The sequence below is a fragment of the Microchirus variegatus genome (assembly GCF_963457635.1).
Source record: "Microchirus variegatus genome assembly, chromosome: 9".
NCBI lineage: Eukaryota > Metazoa > Chordata > Actinopteri > Pleuronectiformes > Soleidae > Microchirus > Microchirus variegatus.
Window position 1 is genome coordinate 21,977,384 of NC_139810.1, and position 21,416 is coordinate 21,998,799.

Sequence of the window (21,416 nt, forward strand, 5' to 3'; positions counted from 1 at the left end):
GAAGACAAATGCTGAGTCAAGATTAGACCACAGAAGTGTGTTTGTTTACGCTGACAAAGCGACAGAAAATGCAGACGTGAGATATGTCCAGTGTACATTACAGGATTTTCAAGCGTGGATCGAGTTACTCATACACAGAAAGTACATTATTCTCACGGGAGTTGGTGAGAAGTTGCAGTTGTGCTGAATTTTTTTACTTATTTTTTTTAATTGCAGTTTATTCCCTGCAGACAACAGTGATTTAGGCCATACTCGGCCACGTTTAAATCTCTTCAACAAACTGTGACAACCTTAAGTGGACGTAAAACAGAAGTGCACTCCAAAGTGCATCATCAGATATGTTAGGTTTGCAGCTGATACTCAACCAATACTGTCCATGGGGAAGTACAGTAACTGGGCTTACTGTCTGCTCGGGCAGCACAGAGCTGCCACAGTGTGGTAACAAGTGGCACTGCAGAGCTCTCCCGACAGGACTGTTCCATAACAAACTCAGGTGTGCCACATTTGCAAACAAAGAAATGTAGGGCTTTTCTGTAGCCAGTAAGCAGCAGGTGATGACACATTTAAAACATACATCAAAAAGAGCATTTAGTAAATAATGCAGTGAAAAGTGTTTCTCCAGTTATTTCTAGGACAGATTGTCTGCCTTTTTTTTTTTATCCAACAGCTGATAAGAGGTCAATTTATTAATTTCTTTAAAATTTCAGTTAACTTTAAAAGAGATGCTGCTGACCCTGGGAACTCCCTGTGCTTTTTGTTTTTTTAGTTCGAACCTTAAACAGAGAGAAAGTGAAAGATAGAATAGCATTTACGTCATGGGTGTCAAACTCTGGCCCGCGGGCCAAATCTGGCCCGCCGTGTAATTTCATTTGGCCCTTGAGGCAATATCAAATTAACATTAGAGCTGGCCCGCCGGTATTATACAGCGGCAATCGCGCTGAGTTTAGCCGGCGATTTGGCGACTTTGATGGTCAGTATAGCGGTATTTTCAAATTTATTAGCTTGTGGAAAAAGTTAATGTTGATATTTACCTCAGAAGGCTGCAAATAGAAAAGAGGCATTCAATTTTTTATTTAAATTTGATTTGATATGCCATTGATATTTTTTTAATTATTATTATTATTATTTGAAACTCGATTTTGCATGTCACTATAAAGTTATATAAGCCTTGCTTGTTCAATATTCAATGCAAAACTTGTTTGGGTCCCTATTAAAAGGTTAATTTGTTCAACCTTGGCCCGCGGCTTTGTTCAGTTTTAAATTTTGGCCCACTCTGTATTTGAGTTTGACACCCCTGATTTACGTTATATTGACATTTTTGAAAACTTCATTTACTGTAGAGAATTTTAGGGAGCTATTTAATTGTTAAAGTTTTCAGTTAACTTTATAAGAGATGCTGTTGAGCCTGGGAGCTTCCTGCACTTTTTGTTAGATTATTGTCTAAGATATAAAAAAAAACTTTAACATGTTGCAAATCTGAAAAGCTGTTTAATAAACATATGCTTAAAGGTATTTAAACGTTAAACGTTGATGTTTGTATTATTCAAAATGTCAACACCAATATTTTCACTTTTACTGCAAATGAATATCGGCTCCAAATATCCGTTATCGGCCTCCTTGATGACGGGTCACCACTTGAATAGTCCTGGTAAACTGAATTACCTTCTGTAGCATTTTTAAATAAAGTTGGTGTATAAATTAGGGACAGATTGATGCCACTTACCATACCAACATCTGAATCAGTCCCACAGTCCTTTAACAAAATTACCCTCATCTGTTTTGCTTTTTCCTCGTCTTTTATTTTGAAATACGTTGGCATTTTATCACTGCAATGAGTCAGACGTGCATTCCTCACTTACTTTCTGATCACATGATATTGGTGGCGGACATGTCTCTCTTCACAGCCTGCGCTCACTGAGGCATTTGTGTGACATTCATGGATTTTGGATTGAATCGCTTTTTTCTTTTTCCAGTGTCTGCTCCAATAACAGATAGAGAGAATCCTAGAGCAGACATGAACTAAGCTGAAGGATAACTGAAACTGAATTGTGTGTTTATTTGTCAAAACTAGCAAACACGCTCTAAATACTAATTAAAAATAATTTGGAAAACAAAAAGTCATAACAGAATAAAAACAAAAGATAATCATTTGCATTTCAAGAGGCTTCTTACAGTCATGCTCGAACCCTAAAAATAGCAAAATTCCAAAACTATTTGTTTTGTTTCCAAGTTTGGTTTCATTGGCCACAAACCCCCACAGTTTAATAAAACTACTCTTTGTGGTTTCATTAACCACGTGTCTAATACAATTTGAATTCAGAAGAGGAAAACAAATTCCAATCCTTCACTTAAGTGGTATTTTTCATTCATATCCTTCATTACAGACAGCATAAATCTTCCATTGAAGAGGCTATAAATAATGGCAGAGAAATTTGATTTGAATGGAGGAGAAAGACTGCCACGCTCTTGCCTGGGAGACTATCTTTCATCAATTATTCTATGAAAGCCAAGTCTTGCTGGCACTGGTTATTGCTACGTACAGAGGTAGTTCGAGGAATTGAGACATTTACGTCACTCATACCACTGGGAATTAATAATAATAGATCCAACACTTTAAAAAGGCATGTGCTCCTACAAAAACGTCTGCCCTGGAGGAAAAGGAAATCACTAGGCTATCACATGAACCACCACATTACAGCGGAAGAAAAACAAGCCATTTATTAATTTTATGGAGATATTTCTCTCTGGCTTGTTCACGCCATCCCAACGGAGCACTGACCTTCCTCCATTAGCGTTCAGCAAAACTTTGTTCCATGCTCTACACTGAGGGATACTTTGGTCCGAAATATAGCAACAGCTCTCATGCAAGACAGGAAACTAACATTTGTTTTATTTATTAATGTGGTCCAGGTTTATTTTGAATGGTTTTACCAAAAAAAATATTACAAAATTCCATCCATGCTGACAGGACAAACTTCAGAAGAAACTGTTAAGTCATAAGACAGATGGCATACAGACACGGTCTGCATAAAAACAACACAAAAGACTGCTCCTCTCATTCCTCATCCCAAAGCAAATCGAGTGGCAAAAATCCTGTTGGCTCGCCACAAAACTGGATGACGAATCATCGATCCACCCCAGTTCAGTCTTTTAACCATCCAGTGATTGTGGCTCTGTTTATGCTTGGATGGTGCTCTTGGCAGTGAACGCCAAGTAATAGAACAGGATACCGATGAGGGCAGCCACCACCTCAGTGGACACCCATGGGCCGCTCCACGCACCCTGTGGTGAGTTCAAGGGAAAAATATGATCAGCACAGGTTCCTTGGTCACACAGCTCTCTGGGTCAGTTGTTGGCAACAACTGACTTGCAACATTTCACTTATCTCTATTTAAGATGGACAAACATATTTTCCCCAGATGTCAGAAGAGTCAAGAACCCTGTACCCAGACCTGAATCAAATTTATCCAGAAGAATCTTAACTCCTTTTTTGAGGCCTTAAGAATGGTGATTTGAACAACTCCACGTTGAGGGTAACCAGGAACCTACTAGATGATACCAGCTGTCCAATGTACCATGCTTTTATCGCCGTTTTTCCTCTAAAAAGGGGAACATGCGTGACATCACGGTCTATTGAAGAAGACTCTTCAGGAAAATGTTTACTGCCATGAGAAATTGGCTCATTTTTCCATAGACTTCCATTCAAATGGACTTTTCCTGCTGGTGGCTATTCAATATAGTCCTCTTTCCAGGTTGGACTTAACCCTCATATGACCATCATGATATTCAGGCCGCCTGGATTTATGTTGATTTAATGGCTGTAGAATTGTCAAAAAATGTCAGATGAGTGAGTGCTTCTGCCGCTTTTTCCAAGACAACTTTCACTTTCAACATCTGGCAGTTATTCAACCATTTAGGAATTACAACACTGAGGAGAAGCTGACATCACAAACATGTGACTTATGTGACGTGCTGGTTAATCTTGTCTGTAATTGGACGGTCGTTCCGGGGCAGTCCTGAGGGCTACCGTAATGACAAGTATATGGGCGCAAAGCTCCATCTCTCAGCTTTCCGGTATCCATCCATCCATCTTCATCCTCCACATGAGGGTCGCAGGGGTGCTGTGCTAATCTCAGCTGACACAGGGTGAAAGGTGGGGTCACATGTCCATATTTTTTTAATTTTCTAGATAGCGCAAACGGTCTATGAGTTGTGGTAATGAGAAGAACGCATTCCAAATCCTGTCGGCGATAACAGGATTGTAACAGAAGGGGCTAATCAGCGAAATGGAAGACTACATCCACTTTTTATATACAGTCTGTAATTACAACACTCAATCATCCCTGTATTTAAGTTAATGGAGAGACAGGGCTGCTACAACAATGCAATCTCCTTGGTTTTTGGCCTGTAACATACCCAGAACACGTAGAACAGTGTAAAGTCCCTATTAAAAAAATATCACTTCTGACTTTGGCACCCAACAGGAAAATGTGTTAGTAACCACCTTACCAAATTTTAGTAATTAAAAAAAGTGGGGTTTTAAATCATACGCTCCTGTAACATGTAGAGAAGTGACATATTATACCATTTTGGTGGTAGTTTTGTGCATAAACAGAGGTAATAGCTATTTCTTCATCTTTCAGAATTTTAGATAAAGTGTCTGATCTTTTCTGTGTGTTTTTACACCCAGGTAAGACACATCTGCAAGACAAAGACATCTCAGCTAGCTAGTAAATCAAAGGTGTCATGTAGGAGCAGGAACAGTAACTCATAAGTGAATGGGAGACCGCAGTTTAAGGCACGCTGAGAATTTTTATATCCACACCGCATTTGAGGAATTGAGCCAACTATGGCTGCTGTGTGTCATGAAGCCAGACATGTTTAGACATGTTTAAAATGTTTTGAAAAGACTATTGGAGATAAACTATTTTCTGTTCTAACTCCATAATTCTTTACAATGTGAAGACAGGAAATGCTGAATTTGCTATACAGGATCTTTAAGCTTTTACTTTATGTTGTGTTTCTGACCACCTGGTTAATACAGTCCAAACACTCATATTCTTCTAATGCTCTTCCATGTTCAGTTGTTAATCGCTAAATTTGCTTTAAGGTACTGGGTAGACAATGGGTACACAGATTTATATTATTATTATTATTATTTTTTAAAGAGATTTACTCTTAGTTAAAACGGTTAAGTTGCGTGCTGATCAACTTAAAGCTCTGTACAGCAGACAATTCATTGTCGGTGCCTCACATCAAGAGAAACCTTTCACACACGAGAAGCCATGTGATCGATTGTTAATATAAGATCAATACCGATTACAGACGCTCTAACTGAAGAGTGATATGTTGGAAAGTTAATGTACCCTCACATGTTCAACCTGAGGGACTGAAAGAGACTCACCCTGTGGTCAATATTGACAGAGAAGAGAGGCTGGATGGCGTTTACATCTTCATTGTTTCTCTGGGCCTGGAACAAAAAAACAAATTCACTAATGTAAGTCTGTTTAAATAGCCTTTGCAAAACAACTGGAGATCACAGGCAGAAAATGTTTAGCCATTTCCCCTACAGAAGATAAATAAGGCTACAGCTCATCTCATGGATGTAACACAAACCTTGCGCAGGGCACTGTAGGACTCCTCATCAAAGAATTTGACCGGATATGTTCCAGAGCTGGCCTGTTTGTGGGGAAGGCTCCAGGAAACCTGACGGGATGCAACAAAAACACCTATTAAACAATCTGATGCTGATGTTTTGGCCTGGATTTCAAATAATCCAGGCCATAATTAATGTAATAATTAACATGTCATCATTTTACAGTTTGTTTTTGTTTTATCAATATTCAATTCAGTGGTTTTGACCAGTACAGGACCAATATACTAAAATGGCTCATCCATTTTGTAATGGAAAATAATACTTATATTGCTTGTTTCACTATATAGGCTTGTGTCGCTTAGTAACACTATATGGCTAAACACTAATTTACTACTGGTTTGAGAATCTTCCTGTTGCTTTAAGGCCCCAGGCCACATTTTTCCTTCTACATGATTCTCTGTGTACGATGCACAGTGACAACTGGCTATAAAAACTATGTAACTTTCCCTGTGCCTCAAAAGCATCTTGATCTGACTCTGAGGTGTTGCACATCTTAAGACACATTTTTCCACAACACCTAGTTAAATGGTAATAAGAGTATAGTATCTAAACTGAGGCGGTGGCAATATATGTAGGAGGACACAACTATACCTGGTACTTCCCAACATCCTGGCCTCTGGTCACTGGGAACTGTCTTCCATTCACATCAGCATACAGAGTCACACTCTGGAGGGGAGAACAATTATCAGTGAGTCACTGATTTGAACACATCATCACATTGTTTGCTCTCGGTTAAAGGGCTGAAGGTACACGGTTACCTGAGCTCCGTTGGCACAGGCCAGGCTGAGTTCAACGATGAAGACAGACTCGGAGGAGATGACAGCGTCAGAGGTGGTGTAGGCTGACGGTGTGATCACTGGGTCTGTGCAGCTCTCTCCTGTCAACACAGAACATAAGAGAGGTTAGCTATAACCTCCAACACCTATGGCATACCCTTACAACATTTACTGATTAAGGTCAAGAAATTAGACGGAAGCTAGCATGCATATCATATTAGCTATGCATTGGAAGAATGTCACTGTGGACTTTATTTTGACAAGGAATGACTGAATTGAGAATATATGTAAGACAGACTAGCTATTAAATGTTAAAAGACATGTTTGACCAAGAGTTACTCGTTTGTCACTATCTCAAGACATGCGAGTGATTTATGAACGAGCCATTAGCATAGCCCCGGTTAGCATTACAAGCTTCATTTAGTGCTTTTCCACCCGTTTAACGCGGTCTTACCCGAGCAAGCGGCCACCAGTACGGCGAGGAAGGCGATTATTCGGATCATGGTTGTTTCTGGGCGGCTGTCTGGGAAGTTTCGTTGTCGTGGATCTTCAACTACTGCACCGTGCCGCTGCTTTCACGCCGACGGAGGAAAAGAAGTACACCTCAGCTCACCGCTGCCACTCCACTGCGCCTGCGCTTGACTGACGTGTCCCGTAGTGGCGCAAAGCATTCTGGGAAAGTACTCAGAGTCGACACGTCATCATGTAAATTACGGCCCAGTGTTTGTGTTTACCAATCCTTCTTAACATTTAATCTCCAAATGTGACGATCTGGCATTGCCAATACAGATGTCTGTGACGTCATTTTCACTAGTCGTAATTTAATCGTCACTTTTATCTTTTTTGTTTTACTCGAAAAATCCCACTGAGATTAAAATAACCTATTTTTCAAGGGAGTCCTGGACAAGATAGGCAGCAGCAAATACAAAACACTCAGCACAGTTTCACATTTAAACAGTTAGATCAAAAGCAAGACAAATAGACCAGGATCAGATTTATAATGGTGGTATTAAGTTTAGATCTGTTGTGATATTTGTATACTGTTACACTGTCATTTATAACAGCAGTTTTGCTCAACTTAAACATGTTTTGAAAAACATTTACTGAACAACACTTTTAGGGTCAGTCTCTCCAAACTGCATGGTGAGACTGCATTAGATGGACTCCACTCATTAAGTATAAATTAGATAGATTAAAATTAGAACAGTCAGTTCCCAGAAATTGCAGCTGGGGATATAGTGAGTCACCCCTCGCTGTGGCGTGTGTTTGTCTGTGTATTTCTTTACATTCAGTAATGAGTGCTCATGCTGTTGCCTTTGACTTGTACACATGCCTCCCCTTGATTTGTTCATACATTTTTCAAAAAGCATACACATCTGAAAATAATAGAAATGGTTGCACAACTGTTTTTGTGTTTTTTTTTAAATGGCTGAAATTGTAGGAATTTGACATCAGTAAAGACATTTAAGAAAAGGCAAAAGACGATATCATAAATCTTTATTTTGTTAAATGTACATTTGGCAGCATTTATCATGTATCTGATAACAAAAATATGTAAACTTACATAAAGTAATAATCTAGCTCATTACTTACTTATAATTAGATAATTCTGATTATTTTACAAAATGGCAAAAATGCTTATGGTCTCAACTCTAACTTACTTCATTGACATAAAAGGGATGGATTAAAAATAATTAGTATTTTGACTAATTTAAAAACAAAAAAAATATTTATTTTGCAGCCCAGATATCCAGACAATCATATGTTAGTCAACAACCCCTTACAAATAAATATACATTTTGTGCAGCTACAACAGTCACTTTTTTTACTTTTTAAATTTTTATAGGCATTTTATGAAGAAAGTTTGTGCAACTGTATGTAGATGAGCAAGTGCGGACTTATTTTTGTGCACTACAAAGTCCCTTGGTACAGAAATCACTTTTATGAGGAAGATCAGTCCAAGACAGCTCACCACTTATATTTCAGATATAACATCTTATGACATTTATGCACTTGGGGGGGGGGGGGGGGAAGAGATCACTGATAAACATTGGCTTGAAATGGAAATGGTTGAATATCAACACCGACACAAATCTGTGCAATTCAAGTAATCCACAATGTGCTGCAGCTCCACTGTCACAAAAAGGATCTACTGCACAAACCATGGATGAGAAAGCCTCCAAGGCCAGAGCCATCGAATGAAGAGAAGCCCGGGCGTATCGCGGGGCGTTCAGAAGTGACTCTGGGTCAGCAATGTCAGATTTCTAGAAATAGAAGTGCTGAAGGCTGCTGTCAGAACACGTCACCACATACTTCACTTTTCACTTATAACCTCCCCTCTCTCTTTTCATGTCACCTACTAATGCCTCTCAGTCCAGTGGATCTACTGATTTAAAAAGCCCCCCTCCTCTCCCCCTGCGTCCATCCCGCTTCCCTTTCCTTTGGCCAGCTTGGCCAGAGGGAGAGGAGGTGGTGGTGGAGGAGGACGTGGAGGGGGGATCCTGCAGTGCTTGACGAGAGAGGAGTTCCTTGAAGACGGAGTCCATCTGGCGACAGACCCCCTGTGAGAGACGAAATAAACAATTGGTGATGAGTGAAGGGGAAAAGAGGCAGAACTTTTTGTCCATCTGCTTTATGTTTATGACTTTATGATTATAATAAAAAGCCCGTAAACATCAGCGTCATTGGTAATTAAAGTGACACTAAATAGAGTGGGTGCGTTGAATGCCTAATTGAATGGATTAAATCATATACTAATGCTCAACAGGCCTGTGAGTTCACAGGCTGTGAAAGCCCACTTGGCTACTGCTGCGATCTTTCTAAGAACAGAACCTCCCTTTGTCTCGAAGCATTTTTAATTTATCACGGTGAAAGCATCCCTCAAGGCGACTTTAACCTTCAACTATAGACGTGCTGCAGAACATCTGGATGAAAATCTCATGATTAGAAACTCGTTAGATCAGAGGTCTCAAACTCGTGGCCCATGGATGGGCCGCATGTGGCCCCGCACGTCATATCAAGTCATCACGAAAACTGAACACACAACACTGACTGTTCAGTCATCAACAGTAAGCAAAAACAGTTTTTAATAATACATTCGTATCACACGCTTAAATGTATTACATTCAACGTGAGCTTGTTTAGTTGTCCGTATGTTATTATTAACTAAAATGTTTAATTCCATTTGCACCAAAAAAGACAACTTACTTATTATATTAATATATATATAGAATATTGTAATTTGATTTTAAGTTCATATAACCGTAGCCGTTTCTTGCTTTGTGCAGACTATGCAAATGCAAAGGGGCCCCAAGCCACCAGGGGGCCCCAAAGCTGCATGTTCAGCCTCATCTGAGGAGTAATTAAAATGACTAGCTTTATCTATAGGCATCACATGCCTTTATTAAATCCCTCATATGCTTGAAAAAATGAAAGAAAATATAGAATATGAATCAAATAAGCTGCAATAATAAGATGTTGTTAAAAAAGGTGTTTTTGTTTGATTGATTTGTTTTGGGCTGTGAGAGTTTGTGTTGCTGTGAGAACTTGAGTGATGTCCTAGCTTCCAAAATATATATCATGCATTATATCTTTGAACACTTTTATTTATTGAGATACAGCGAGAGGACTGATATTTTCCTTGTATTATAATGTATTTCATATCTTGCTTGAATGGCTAAACTACAGATGTTTCCTTGAGAGGTCATCATGCCTGGTTTTCTTGTGAAGTGTAATCGTCGATTGTGACATCTTCGTGGATCATCTAAAGAGTTAGGAATCACTCCATCATAGAGAAACTAGGATCCTCCAAATAGAAGATTGCATAGGGCCCTCACAAAGCTAGAAGCGGCCCTGCATATCACACACTTTTTCCACATGGAGCCCTAGTGACCAAACTGGACGCTGATTGGCCAGCAGGTCATTTGAGTCTGAGACAACTGTGTTAGATATGATGACATTTAAAGCAGCAGCAGATTGTAAAATCCATTCACATTAGACCATTCATCCATTATTAGGGTGGTAAAATATTATTCAAAAGCTGTTTGCTGCAGCTTATAGATCATAAAATAAAAATGTTTCCTTTTTTACATGATGGAACCAGCAATTTAAAAACACACCTTGTCGACTTGAACACCAACATCCTCTGAAGATGAGTGTTCCTGGATCCTGCATTCAGAAAAATAAATAAATAAAATATTTATTTTTACGTTTCCCCCACATAAATAAGTCATGAATGCTGCAAATTTTTAATGGTACTCACAGTCTGTGAACCAAGAATGGAGAGGGGGCCCTCCTCGGCCTACACTGTGGCCCAACAGGAAGATGAAACATTAACTTTCCTCCTGGTGCAATGGCTCCCCCTGCTGGTAAACACGTTAACCTGATTCGATCAATCTCAGAGCCACTGCTGCTGCTGATGATGTCTCTGGGTCGCTCATCGCTCGTCTGATGTGGTGCTGCAGAAAAGCTGATGCTGCTATCCGCCAAGGAAAACGTTTCCAACTCTGGAAACATCATGATTACACAGCATTTGTATTTGAAACAATACGGAAAAAAAAGTACTGGAGGAACGATCAGACCAGGATGAGCACACAAACTCACCCTCTTTGCCATGACTGTACTCTGCTTCTACATCTCCGTCTTCAATAAGAGACTCACTGTGAAATAAAACACATAATCATTGCATCACACAATGTGTGTTTGTTGATTTATCAATTAATCATATTTGGTATTTTGCAACCTTGAAATTATTTATCATTGAGTAATCTGTAATTATTTTCGAATACTTGTTTGGTCCATATAATGATAGAACGTGTTGATCAGTGTTCACCAAATCTGGAAATGATGATGTTCATGAATGTATCGTTTTGTCCACAAATAAAAAATGATTTCAAATGATTTGATATAGAACCAAAGGAAAATCAAAAATTCACATTTAAAGAGGCTGAAAAAATCCCCCCAAAAAATCAAACTGATTAATCGATTATGAAAATATTTGATGATTAATTAGGTAATCAATTACTAATCACACAATGTGTGTTTTTTAATATGCACCATTCACTGTAAAAAAAGAAAGAAAAGAAAATTCAAAATTTCAAGGCAACTTGCTGTAATCAATTTTTGAGTTTACAGCCCAAACAACAAAATATCTTGAGTTTTTGAAAAAGTTCCATCAACTAATATTATTTTGTTAGACAAACTTGTAAGTTAGAGCTGTGCCAACGCAAAATTCAACATTTTATTTTTTAATAAATGTTTTACATTATCTGAACAAGATTGGTTAGCCAACTGTTTGTTTTTAGTTTAGTTGATGGAACTTAAAAGTTTGTCTAACAAAATAATATTAGTTGATGGAACTTTTTCAAAAACCTGAGATCTTTTGTTGGGCTGTAAACTCAAAAATTGATTGCATCAAGTTGCCTTGAAATGTTGAGTTTTCGCAACTTTTTTTTTTTTTTTGGAGATCAAGGGCCTGGCAAACAGCAGCAGTGGTAAAAGTCAGAAGTTGAAAACTGTTCAACGATAAAACTTGCCAAGTGCTTCCATACAACACTGGCATATATATAAAGGCTGTAAAAAATTTAAAGTTGAGAAAACTCAATTTCCAGGCAACTTACTGAAATCAATTTTTGAGTTTAGGCCCAACAAAAGATCTGGAGTTTTTAAAAAGTTCCATCAACTAATATTATTTTTTTAGACAAACTTTTAAGTTAAAGTTTTGCCAACTCAAAATTTAATTTTTTAATTATCTGAACAAATATCAGTTAGCCAAACTGTTTGAAAACAGAATTTTGAATTGGAACAACTGTAACTTACAAGTTTGTCTAACAAAATAATATTCGTTGATGGAACTTTTTTAAAAACTCCAGATCTTTTGTTGGGCTGTAAAACCAAAAATTGATTGCAGTAAATTGCCTTGAAATTTTGAGTTTTCTCAACTTTAAATTTTTACAGTGTAGAAAACCTAATTCAGGATTACTGGGTTTTTAAAAATGAAGATCAGACAGTAAAGTTACCCGGTGCTGGAAAACTAAAAGCTTTCTTTACCCGTCCAAGTTAAGGAGCAAAAGATTATGACTCCAATGTTACACATTTAAAATAGAAGAAGGAACGAATTTGAAAGACCTTCAGCTTTTTTGAGACACTGAATGTGCTCCATAAAAGAAAAATCAATCTCTCCACCATCATATAACGTCTGTCTCTTACCAGTCGTCCTGTTCCAGAGTCATGCATTTCTCATACACCGGACCCTGGACTTCACTCTGGCTGGGGAAGATGCTCTCGTGCTGGACGATGATGTTCGTCACCAGGGCGTTGATCTGAGGCTGCAGGGTCACAGCGTCGTCTTCCTGAGCGCCTCGGACCAGAGAGGGACCAAAACACACAGCCAGGTTGTACGGCTGCATCATGTTCTCGTCACTGTACTGTGACACACTGGAGAGGGAGGCGCACAGAAATAAGAGCTTTACACAGTGAAAGAGCAAGGGAAAACAGAAGTGTAAAGTAACGTCAATATTTCACACGAACCCAACTCTAAAATCAAGTAGAACTTGTATAAATAGACAATAAACAAAGAACAATCAAGGCACTGGTAGTATTTACAAAAATTAGATGAATAACAGGTAGAGTATTGCTGTTAAGGTGCGGTAGTGCACAATTTATGTAGGAAAAAGCAATGACCATGCAATGCAATGATGCAATGATGTGTCCATGTGAAGTTTTACGTCCAGAATGATTGTTCTTTATAGAGATTGAGGGAAAAAAAAAAAAAAAAAGAGTATTGGGCTCCTAAAGTAGAGCATGACAGAAAAAAAAAATATACATATATATATATTTTCTTGTCTTTGGAAATTAATGTTTTATGTCAGGTCATGAGTTGGAATAAAGTTTACTAAACAGAGGTGGGTAATCATTTCTTATTTATAAACAGTCAAAACAGTGGTTTGAAAACAGCATCCCAACTCAACTTTGACATATACCAGTCTGTGATGATATGTGACTATGAGCCTTTTTACTATAGTCACAATAATTGACGATTTCATTCATATTTTATCTACAAGGTAAAAAAAAAACAAGGTAAAAGTTCATGTATATTAGATCTTATTGGCCTTAAATTCCAAATGGAATAAATAAATGGTGTTAATGTGTTTGAATGAAGTTGGCATTAGAGGTGTAACACGGAATTGGGATGACAGTCGAACAGGTGTTGATGTGCTGCCATTAAAAATAAAATTATAATTGGCCATAAATTCCAAAACAAAGGGGAAATATGGGTGGTAACGGGTTGGCGTTGGACTGAGATGCGTGTAACAGAATTGCTTTAAATAACAGTCAAATGAGGCAGGTTAATTTTTGCCCCCAGTGGACAAAAGGTGTACAGCCATCAGGAGAACTATTAATGTCTACATAAACTGTTTTTGTGTCAATCTTTTTGTGTGTCTGTGTTGTGTTTTTTATCTCCATCTCATTCTGTTAATGCTGTCCATGTTATTTATATCACCATACATGCTGTCATAAATATATCTCGACTTCCGTGGCTCTATTGCAAAATTGCCTCATAAACGGTGTTAAATATACAAACAAACCCATTTTGCTGATGTTCCATCATATAAATATCAGATCTAATAAAGCATCAGCCAAGTGGGGAAAAAAAAGAAATTGTCCTTCCTCTTTGTAAAAGGAAACGTGTCGGTTTCTCATAAACTCTTCTTCAGTTATTTTTCTTTTTTTGCCTTTTCAAAAACACCGAGCGTTAACGGAAAGAGTTGCAACACTTACTGATAAAGGAATGCAAAGAGATATCGCATGACAACGATGACTGCCTCTGGATAGGAAGAGATGACCGTTTTGAGCTGCGCTGCTCTCTCCGCCTTGTTCTTGATTTCTGATAAAAATCACGAAACGAAACAGATGACGATAAAAGATGAGCTTCTGCTCTGCACCCATAGCCACAGCTTTAATCATTTCAACACACCCACGATCAGGTCCCTCAGTCATGAGCCTATTATTAGTAACATTAGTGCTTTTTTCATCAAGAATTAGAATTTATAACATCCAGTAAAGATTTACTGCATTTATTAAGTGCTAATCCCAAACTGAAATTAACATATTAAAGGAAATAGACGACACACTTACGAGCATAGTCCAGGAGTTGGTTGGTGCTGTCGATGGGGAAGAGGGGATTGTCCAAACTTCTAAAGTACAGCTTCAGCACACCGGCCACAGAGTCCAGGTCATAGGTCTGCTCAGCCAGGGGGTCTTGTCCTGTAAGTAAGCCCACGGCACACTGCCCCACATTATTAATGCTCCACGGTGATGCGAGATATTCTGTACAAGACCTTGTCATCAAGCATGCCGACAATTACAAAAGCAAACAGACCTACCTCGCTCAAACGCATCCCTCAGGTTGTTGACCTCCGTCTGAGATCCAGGCACTCGAAATATCCCTTCATGGTGGAGACCTGATGGACAGACAGGGGGACGTGAGGGTTTGTCTCAGAGCTACAAAAGTCCTCCTGCGGGTTCGCCGTTACATGAGCACTCACCATTGAGGTTTATAAAGCAGATGCAACTTTCCACAACTATCGGAATCTGTTGTCCTGACGCCTGAATGAAACAAAAAAAGGAGAATAATGAGCAAAGTAACCTGTTGCACGTCAGAAATGCTGGGAGAGGACGATTGTGACTCGGTACCTGTATGAAGGACATCATGTCCCCATTGAAAAGCTTGTGGTTGTGAATCAAACTGGTGCTCGAGTGATTCCTCCTGACACGCATGGACTTTCTATCATGTCTACAAGGCAAAAAATAAATAACATATTGTGAAAGTCACTTTTTTGCCACACTGCAACACAAGTTTACGCAAGAAAGCACAACATCCGCATGATGTTTCACAGCGTTTACAACCTACCGAGGTTGATATCCATTTGAAGCGTCAGCTAGGAAGAAAGAGAGGATTAGAATAGGCTAAAGCAGGAACAACAAATGGGAAATACGTTCGTACGCAATTTCAATGCTTAACGAGCTGGTAACAAAAACACAAAGACAAAAGGAGGAACAATTTTTCAAAAAAAGGACACTACATCCTAATAAGCATTTTGTTTAGCAGTTTGTCTTGAAAAGCAGAAGTACCTTTTTCCACAGCCACTTTGAGCAGGTCATGTTTGGCTTGCAGTTTAGATACAAGGGAACTGCCAACAAGGTACTCTTTGACTCTCTGTGAAAAAACAAATGTGATTTGAAATCAGTATCATGTCACCATCATTCACACAGTAACACCATCACCTAACAACCCATTGGGAAACAAACAAAAAACGATTGAGTGCATGTGGTGACTGGTAGACTGCTTTAACTCACAGTGAAGTACATGTTTTCTATCTCCTGCAGGTTGGCCCTGCGCCGGGCCACACTGGGCTTGACGGTCAGATTTTCAGTGCTGCCTTCTTTAGATGAACTACCATAGCTGCTGGGCTCCAGGTCATCGTCACCGATACTCTCCACCAGGGAAGACTGGGCTGCCGACATGTTCTTACTGGCCTATATGACAGTGACGCAAAAAAAAGACTTAACGTCACACAATTTTCGGTCATGGTGATGACTGCAGGGTCAGCGAGTTACAATATCTGAATATATCAATAATACAAAAAAGGCTTCGGTTAAATTTGACTTGAATATCGAGATTTCTCAGACATAAAATGCGTTTTTTTTTTTTTTAAGTGGGTGTGTCTTTTCTTCTACTAACCTACCATTTGGGGTCACTTAGAAACGTCCTTATTTTTGAAGGAAAAGCTATTTTTTTTCAATGAATACAACATTAAATGAGTCAGAAATACAGTTAATGTGGTAAACGACTATTGTAGCTGCAAACGTCTGGTTTTTAATGGAATATGTACATAGGTGTATAGAGGCCCATTTCCAGTGTTCTAATGGTAAATTGTGTTTGCTAATCACGTTAGAAGGCTATTGGATGATTAGAAAACCCTTGTGCAATTATGTTAGCACAGCTGAAAACAGTTTTGCTGGTTCTTTGAAAAATTCTCATAAAATTATTTCTAATCTTGTCAATGTCTTTACTATATTTTCTATTCATTTTGCAATACTTTTGATGAAAAAAAAGTGGGAGTTTTAATGAAAAACACAACAAATTGTATAGGTGACCCCAAACTTCTGAACGGTAATGTACATCTTCTTCATCTCCAGCCACACTGATAAAATAAAGCTCCACTGCGGAACTTCTATCAATCCCTGAGGACATCTCAGTAATTACCAAAACACTCCCACTTCCCTCTCTTCCTCCACCGACCCTCACACACACACACACACAACAAGACAGAGACCTCTCTTTCAGCTGTAAAAAACATGTTTCTCTCTATCGTCCTCAGGCGAAGTTACGAGTTGTTTATTCGTCTTTTAACATAGCATTACTCGTCCAGACTGCAGCAGCAGCTCTGATGATCAGACGACGTTCATAAGAAGCCGAAAATCATGATCGTAATTCAAGTCCTACTGAACAACCAGGTTTGTGTTTAGCAGTAGATTTCACCTCTGAAACTTCTCATGGGTGCATCTTTGTGTTTTCAGCCATAGTGCTGCAGCAGACAAACGAACAAAACACTGTTCTATTGAGGAACACAGAGAATCATGTGGCGCCAATAGGCTTAATCAGTATTGTGCAAACTCACAATGGTTTGAATGTTGCAGACATTTGTTTATAATAATTTACGCAGTCAAGCTTTGGAAAAAAATCTGCATATTCAGTGCCACTCGTGTGGATACAGTAGATGAACTGAACATTAATTCATTCATTAATGACAAGAGTTGGTGCTGTATTCTACCTCCTCTGTTTCCAGGGTGACCGTTTTCAGTCGAGTCTGTATCTGTTTGAATCTGGTCTGCAGCTCAACTCTCATTTCACTCTCCGCACTGACCTCAGAAATCTGCGGGGAAAAGACACGAGTCTAGAGATGATGTCAAAGTAAAAGCATACAACCCAGTTATTCACAGAAAACCACGCACCTGGTCGCCGTCATGGGGCTGATAGGTGAAACGGAGGGGCATAGAGAAGGTGTTGTAGTTGTCCTGCAGGAAAGTGTCTCTGTCCTGGCTCTGGTCCAGTTCAGACATGGCCCCTTCAAGCTGCTTTATCCCCGTGATCAAGTTCTGCTGAGCCCGCCACCTTTTGGACGCGTAGGCCTGCAACACCCGGCCTACAGAGAGGTGGTAGCCTACATCTGCACACTGACAGAGAAAATATCATTGACTTACAGCAGCTGCTGCTGCTTTGAGACATGGATGCATTTTTCCACACGTAATATCTTATGTCAAAAAAGGTCTGACATTTAATATAAATGCCTCTCTAAAGAGACAAGTGCATTTTCTTTATGCAAAACTGATGCACTCACATCGATGAGAGCAGAGATGTCCTGGAAGTAGTACTTATTCATGGAGGCATTGGCTGCACCCAGGTTTATGAGGTAGTCATTTCGGGCCTTGCTGCACTTCAGGTGTATCTCGTCAACCTTACCTTGTCTCTATAGCGGATGGAAAACCCAATCATTGAGGCATTAGAGAGTCAAATAACCTACATGCATGCACATTAAAGTAGATAAAGGTATGGTAAGGTATTTACTTTTTCTATCAACCGCTCCAGTTTCTTTGCAGCACTCTGCTTCTGCTTTTCCTCCAGTTTGGCTGCCTCCTTCAGCTTTCCCTGTGCACACACATATTCTGAGTGGTACTGATAGTACGTCCTCCATGCCTGCACGCAGATATAAACAGTGATGAGTTCTTGTTCGTTAAGGAAACTAAAAAGGTGTTCGTGGTCACTGGTTTCTCACTCACAGTCTGCAGCTCTGTGGTAACCTTGAGTAGACCATCCTGTAGCTGAGCGCAGACATCTTTACTCTGGAATTAAAGCATCGAGACAAAACACTCTCAGGGTCATGGGGTTAAGAGGTGAAAGTCAGAAGAGGAGAGTGGTAGCATTTACCACTACCTTCTTAGTTAGGCGTTGTGTGTACTCAAGACAGTATGTGAGAGGCTGGATGAGGAAGTTGCAGCAACTCTCACTCAGTCCATTATGGTCCCTACTTTCCTGGCGGGTCTGTGAAAGCAGAGCCAGCCAGACCTTTGACACGGAGTGACTGCTGTTCTCCTTCCTGAACATATGTAGAGAAGAGAAGCAACTCTTGTGAGATGTGAGAAATGCTACACAACACAGAGGTTAATCCAGTACTTCGTGTGCACGTTCTTTACCTCTTAATTCTGGAAGTAAACCTTTCAGCGAGTTTTTCCAGGGACCGTGCATACTCGCTTTCAATCTCACCCCGCCGCCGCAGGTAGTCTGTCAAATCCTGCAGCTGCTGGGTCTTCTGCTCTAGCTGCAAGTCCAACACCTTCAGTTGGTCTGTAAGCTGGCAGCGTACCTCTGAAAGATGAAGAGAAAACAGAAGACAAAGGGATAGAGAGTGAAACTTATGAAAAAGGACTCGTTCTGAAAGCTGCGCCGCAGGTGTGAAACAGTTTTTACAAGTTTTTGTTTCCACAGGCAACATGAGATGTGAAGAAGGCACAGCTGCAAGAGTGGTAAAGATGAAAGTAATTATTTCACCTTTGATTTGTGTATCATAATCCACCACGCCGACCTTCTCCTTCCGAAGTTTCACATGAGAACTCATTGTTGATCCAACTGGGTGAAATTCTGTGTAAAAGGAGGCAAATATTTTCTTAAACCATCCAATGTTGAAAAAAAAACATTGGATGGTTAGAAGAGTCCACTCTTCTAATCTGTATTGTGTATGTGCATGCAAGCTATTCTGTGCTGGACAGTGAAGGCCTATATATGACCCACTGTTGCAGCCTTGCATGTCCAAGCTGTCACAAAGTTCGTGCTGAAACACACCCCCCCCCCCCCTCCCCTGCACCAAACCATGCTGACTTCCTCTTGCCACAGAAAGAAAGAAAAGCAGCACTTTGATCATCTTACTGTAACACATCTCTACACACTGGTCACCCCTCTGCTGTGCTCTGCTGAGCGGTCGACCACCAGAAAACCAACCAGCTGGCATGTGCCGTCTGCTGCACCGGTCACGCTGCAGAAATGCACGAGGTGCAAAAATAGCTCTACATCTCGGCTGTCCTGAAAATAGGATGCACCGCAAGCCCCCCCCCCCCACAGAAAACTACAGTTGTTGCTATATTATTTATTTATTTTTAAACCAGCGATAATTACTCAAAGCATCAAGAATGAAGCGACAAAATCCACTTCTTTTGACCCCGTCCTTCTACAGCAGACATTGCCGTGTGGGTCTGCTTAAGCAAAGTATCCCCAAGTTTAGCTGGAAATAATGACCTCAGGCAGGTTACACTTGAGAGGTTTGGTTTCACTTTCTAGTCCATTTTTATCATGCGGGGGCATCCTGCTGTTGAGTGTGACTGGAACATGTCAATGCATAACAGTCATTGAAACCGATGATCAGGTGACAGGCCTTTGACAAATTGAAAAGCAAACATCTAAATGATTGACGTTTGAAAGATGCGAGTTACTGGGCAACATTTGATTGTAAACAGAAAGAGTTGTTTTTTTTTTAATTGCCTTGGTACAAGACGACCACAAACGCCCTGCATCCGCCCCTGACTTCCCCGTTTGTGAAAAAAGGATGTCAGTCAACAGCAGCTGGTTCAGCTGAATTGTGCATCATCCACGCTCTATCATCTGACCTAAAATGTCTCTGCAATACTTCAGCGAACCCAAACCTCCCTGCAGAAAGGAGTGTGTCTCGTTTTTCCAGCATGTCAACCTTTCCCACCAGCCCTTTCATTCTTTCTCTATGTGATCAGCAGTGAATCACCACCTCCCGTTGTCACAATCTGCTCTCCTATTTTAAATAAGTTGCTCTTAACCTGTGTGTCACTCGTTTTTTCAGTTTGCTTTTAAAGCAACCATGCATTTTTTTCTTTTTTCCAGACTTTGCTTCAACTCGTACCAGCACGCAGATGCTGCCTGAACCACGGGACATTAAAGGCCTGAGGGCTGCATGACTCTGCAGCCAAATGTAATGTAGCTGAAACAAAGAAGCAAGACCAAAGCTTCATAACAGCATGATCCTGCACTTCTCAGTGGAAAAAAAAGAGACATGTTTATTATTAGACCCAAACTAGCAGGCTGTCCTGTCTTGGTGCAACAAGTACACAAGTGAAAATCCAAAGAAAGTTCAGAAACAAATGGAGTCCTACCTGATGAGGAGCAGCCCTGACAAGTCTCTTCTCCAGATTGAGCAAACCAAATAATGGCAGTTAATAGCACAGTAAGCACTCAACTGTTTCACCACCCCCTCACATTGGACATGGATGGATGTGGGTGGAGTAGAACTCATTTCTCTCTCTGACACTCTCTCTCTTTCTCACTCCTCATCTCACTCACACATTCAGTTTGAGGCTTCAGTGTGTGATTGTGCAAAATGTGTGGCGTGAAGTGAAAACCTCTTCGAGTCAAGTCCTTCCTCTTTTTATTTTATTGCTGCCTCTTGAACCCCACAGCAGGTTTTCAGTCCAATCAGACACCAGCTGCATTCACTGATTAGTCCCTCCTCGCTGGCTTTTCACGGCTTACTAAATGAAATCAGTGGCTATAGAGTACTGATATAAAAGGAAAAGCCATGAATACTTGAGCAGGGGGTTTAATCTGTAAACTGTTTACATAGTATGATGACACATTCTGGTGAGGAATCGACAGATTCAGAGGTTATTTCATTTTAAACTAAAAAAAAAGAAAAGAAAAAGAGAAGCTATTCCAAATTTGTGACAAAGCAGCAAACTTTCTGAAAGGTCAGTCTGCATGGTCAGCTCTTATCTGTCATGTACTTCTCCTCTCACTCCTTCTTCCTTCCTCAAATAAACAGTCGGCTGATGATGTTGCATAATCACCACCAGAAGCAAATCAATTAAAGTGGCATCATAGCCAGTACAGAAAACACAGACAAGAG

General features: G+C 39.9%; 2 protein-coding genes across 2 annotated transcripts; both read right to left on the reverse strand.

Moving 5' to 3' along the window:
- Positions 1 to 2,783: 2,783 nt before the first annotated feature.
- On the reverse strand, positions 2,784 to 7,066 carry ssr4 (signal sequence receptor, delta). Its single transcript, XM_083894521.1, has 6 exons — positions 6,887 to 7,066; positions 6,415 to 6,533; positions 6,248 to 6,322; positions 5,617 to 5,706; positions 5,405 to 5,470; positions 2,784 to 3,282 (listed from the first exon to the last, which is right to left on the reverse strand). The coding sequence occupies exons 1-6, from the start codon at positions 6,933 to 6,935 to the stop codon at positions 3,178 to 3,180; spliced, it is 504 nt and encodes a 167-aa protein (XP_083750647.1). The 5' UTR covers positions 6,936 to 7,066; the 3' UTR covers positions 2,784 to 3,177.
- Positions 7,067 to 7,957: 891 nt separating this feature from the next.
- LOC310932300 (rho GTPase-activating protein 4-like) lies at positions 7,958 to 19,152 on the reverse strand. The gene is made up of 21 exons (XM_083895594.1): positions 19,043 to 19,152; positions 18,688 to 18,859; positions 18,428 to 18,590; positions 18,274 to 18,336; positions 18,062 to 18,190; positions 17,835 to 17,963; positions 17,449 to 17,670; positions 17,268 to 17,369; positions 15,790 to 15,969; positions 15,565 to 15,649; positions 15,344 to 15,371; positions 15,127 to 15,226; positions 14,979 to 15,039; positions 14,817 to 14,894; positions 14,569 to 14,697; positions 14,212 to 14,317; positions 12,640 to 12,867; positions 11,035 to 11,090; positions 10,694 to 10,937; positions 10,551 to 10,599; positions 7,958 to 8,993 (listed from the first exon to the last, which is right to left on the reverse strand). Exons 1-21 carry the CDS (start codon positions 19,107 to 19,109, stop codon positions 8,802 to 8,804), a joined length of 2,583 nt encoding a protein of 860 aa, XP_083751720.1. The 5' UTR covers positions 19,110 to 19,152; the 3' UTR covers positions 7,958 to 8,801.
- Positions 19,153 to 21,416: the final 2,264 nt, after the last annotated feature.

Coding starts and splice junctions, on each gene's coding strand:
- ssr4 (XM_083894521.1), bottom strand. CDS start 6,935: ATGATCCGAATAATCGCCTTCCTCGCCGTACTGGTGGCCGCTTGCTCG. Junction 6,534..6,886: donor ACTGGTGGCCGCTTGCTCGG/GTAAGACCGCGT, acceptor CTGTGTTGACAG/GAGAGAGCTGCACAGACCCA. Junction 5,471..5,616: donor CCTACAGTGCCCTGCGCAAG/GTTTGTGTTACA, acceptor TTTTTGTTCCAG/GCCCAGAGAAACAATGAAGA.
- LOC310932300 (XM_083895594.1), bottom strand. CDS start 19,109: ATGAGTTCTCATGTGAAACTTCGGAAGGAGAAGGTCGGCGTGGTGGAT. Junction 18,591..18,687: donor TTTACTTCCAGAATTAAGAG/GTAAAGAACGTG, acceptor ACATATGTTCAG/GAAGGAGAACAGCAGTCACT. Junction 12,868..14,211: donor CTCTTTGCATTCCTTTATCA/GTAAGTGTTGCA, acceptor CTCCCTCTCCAG/TGTGTCACAGTACAGTGACG.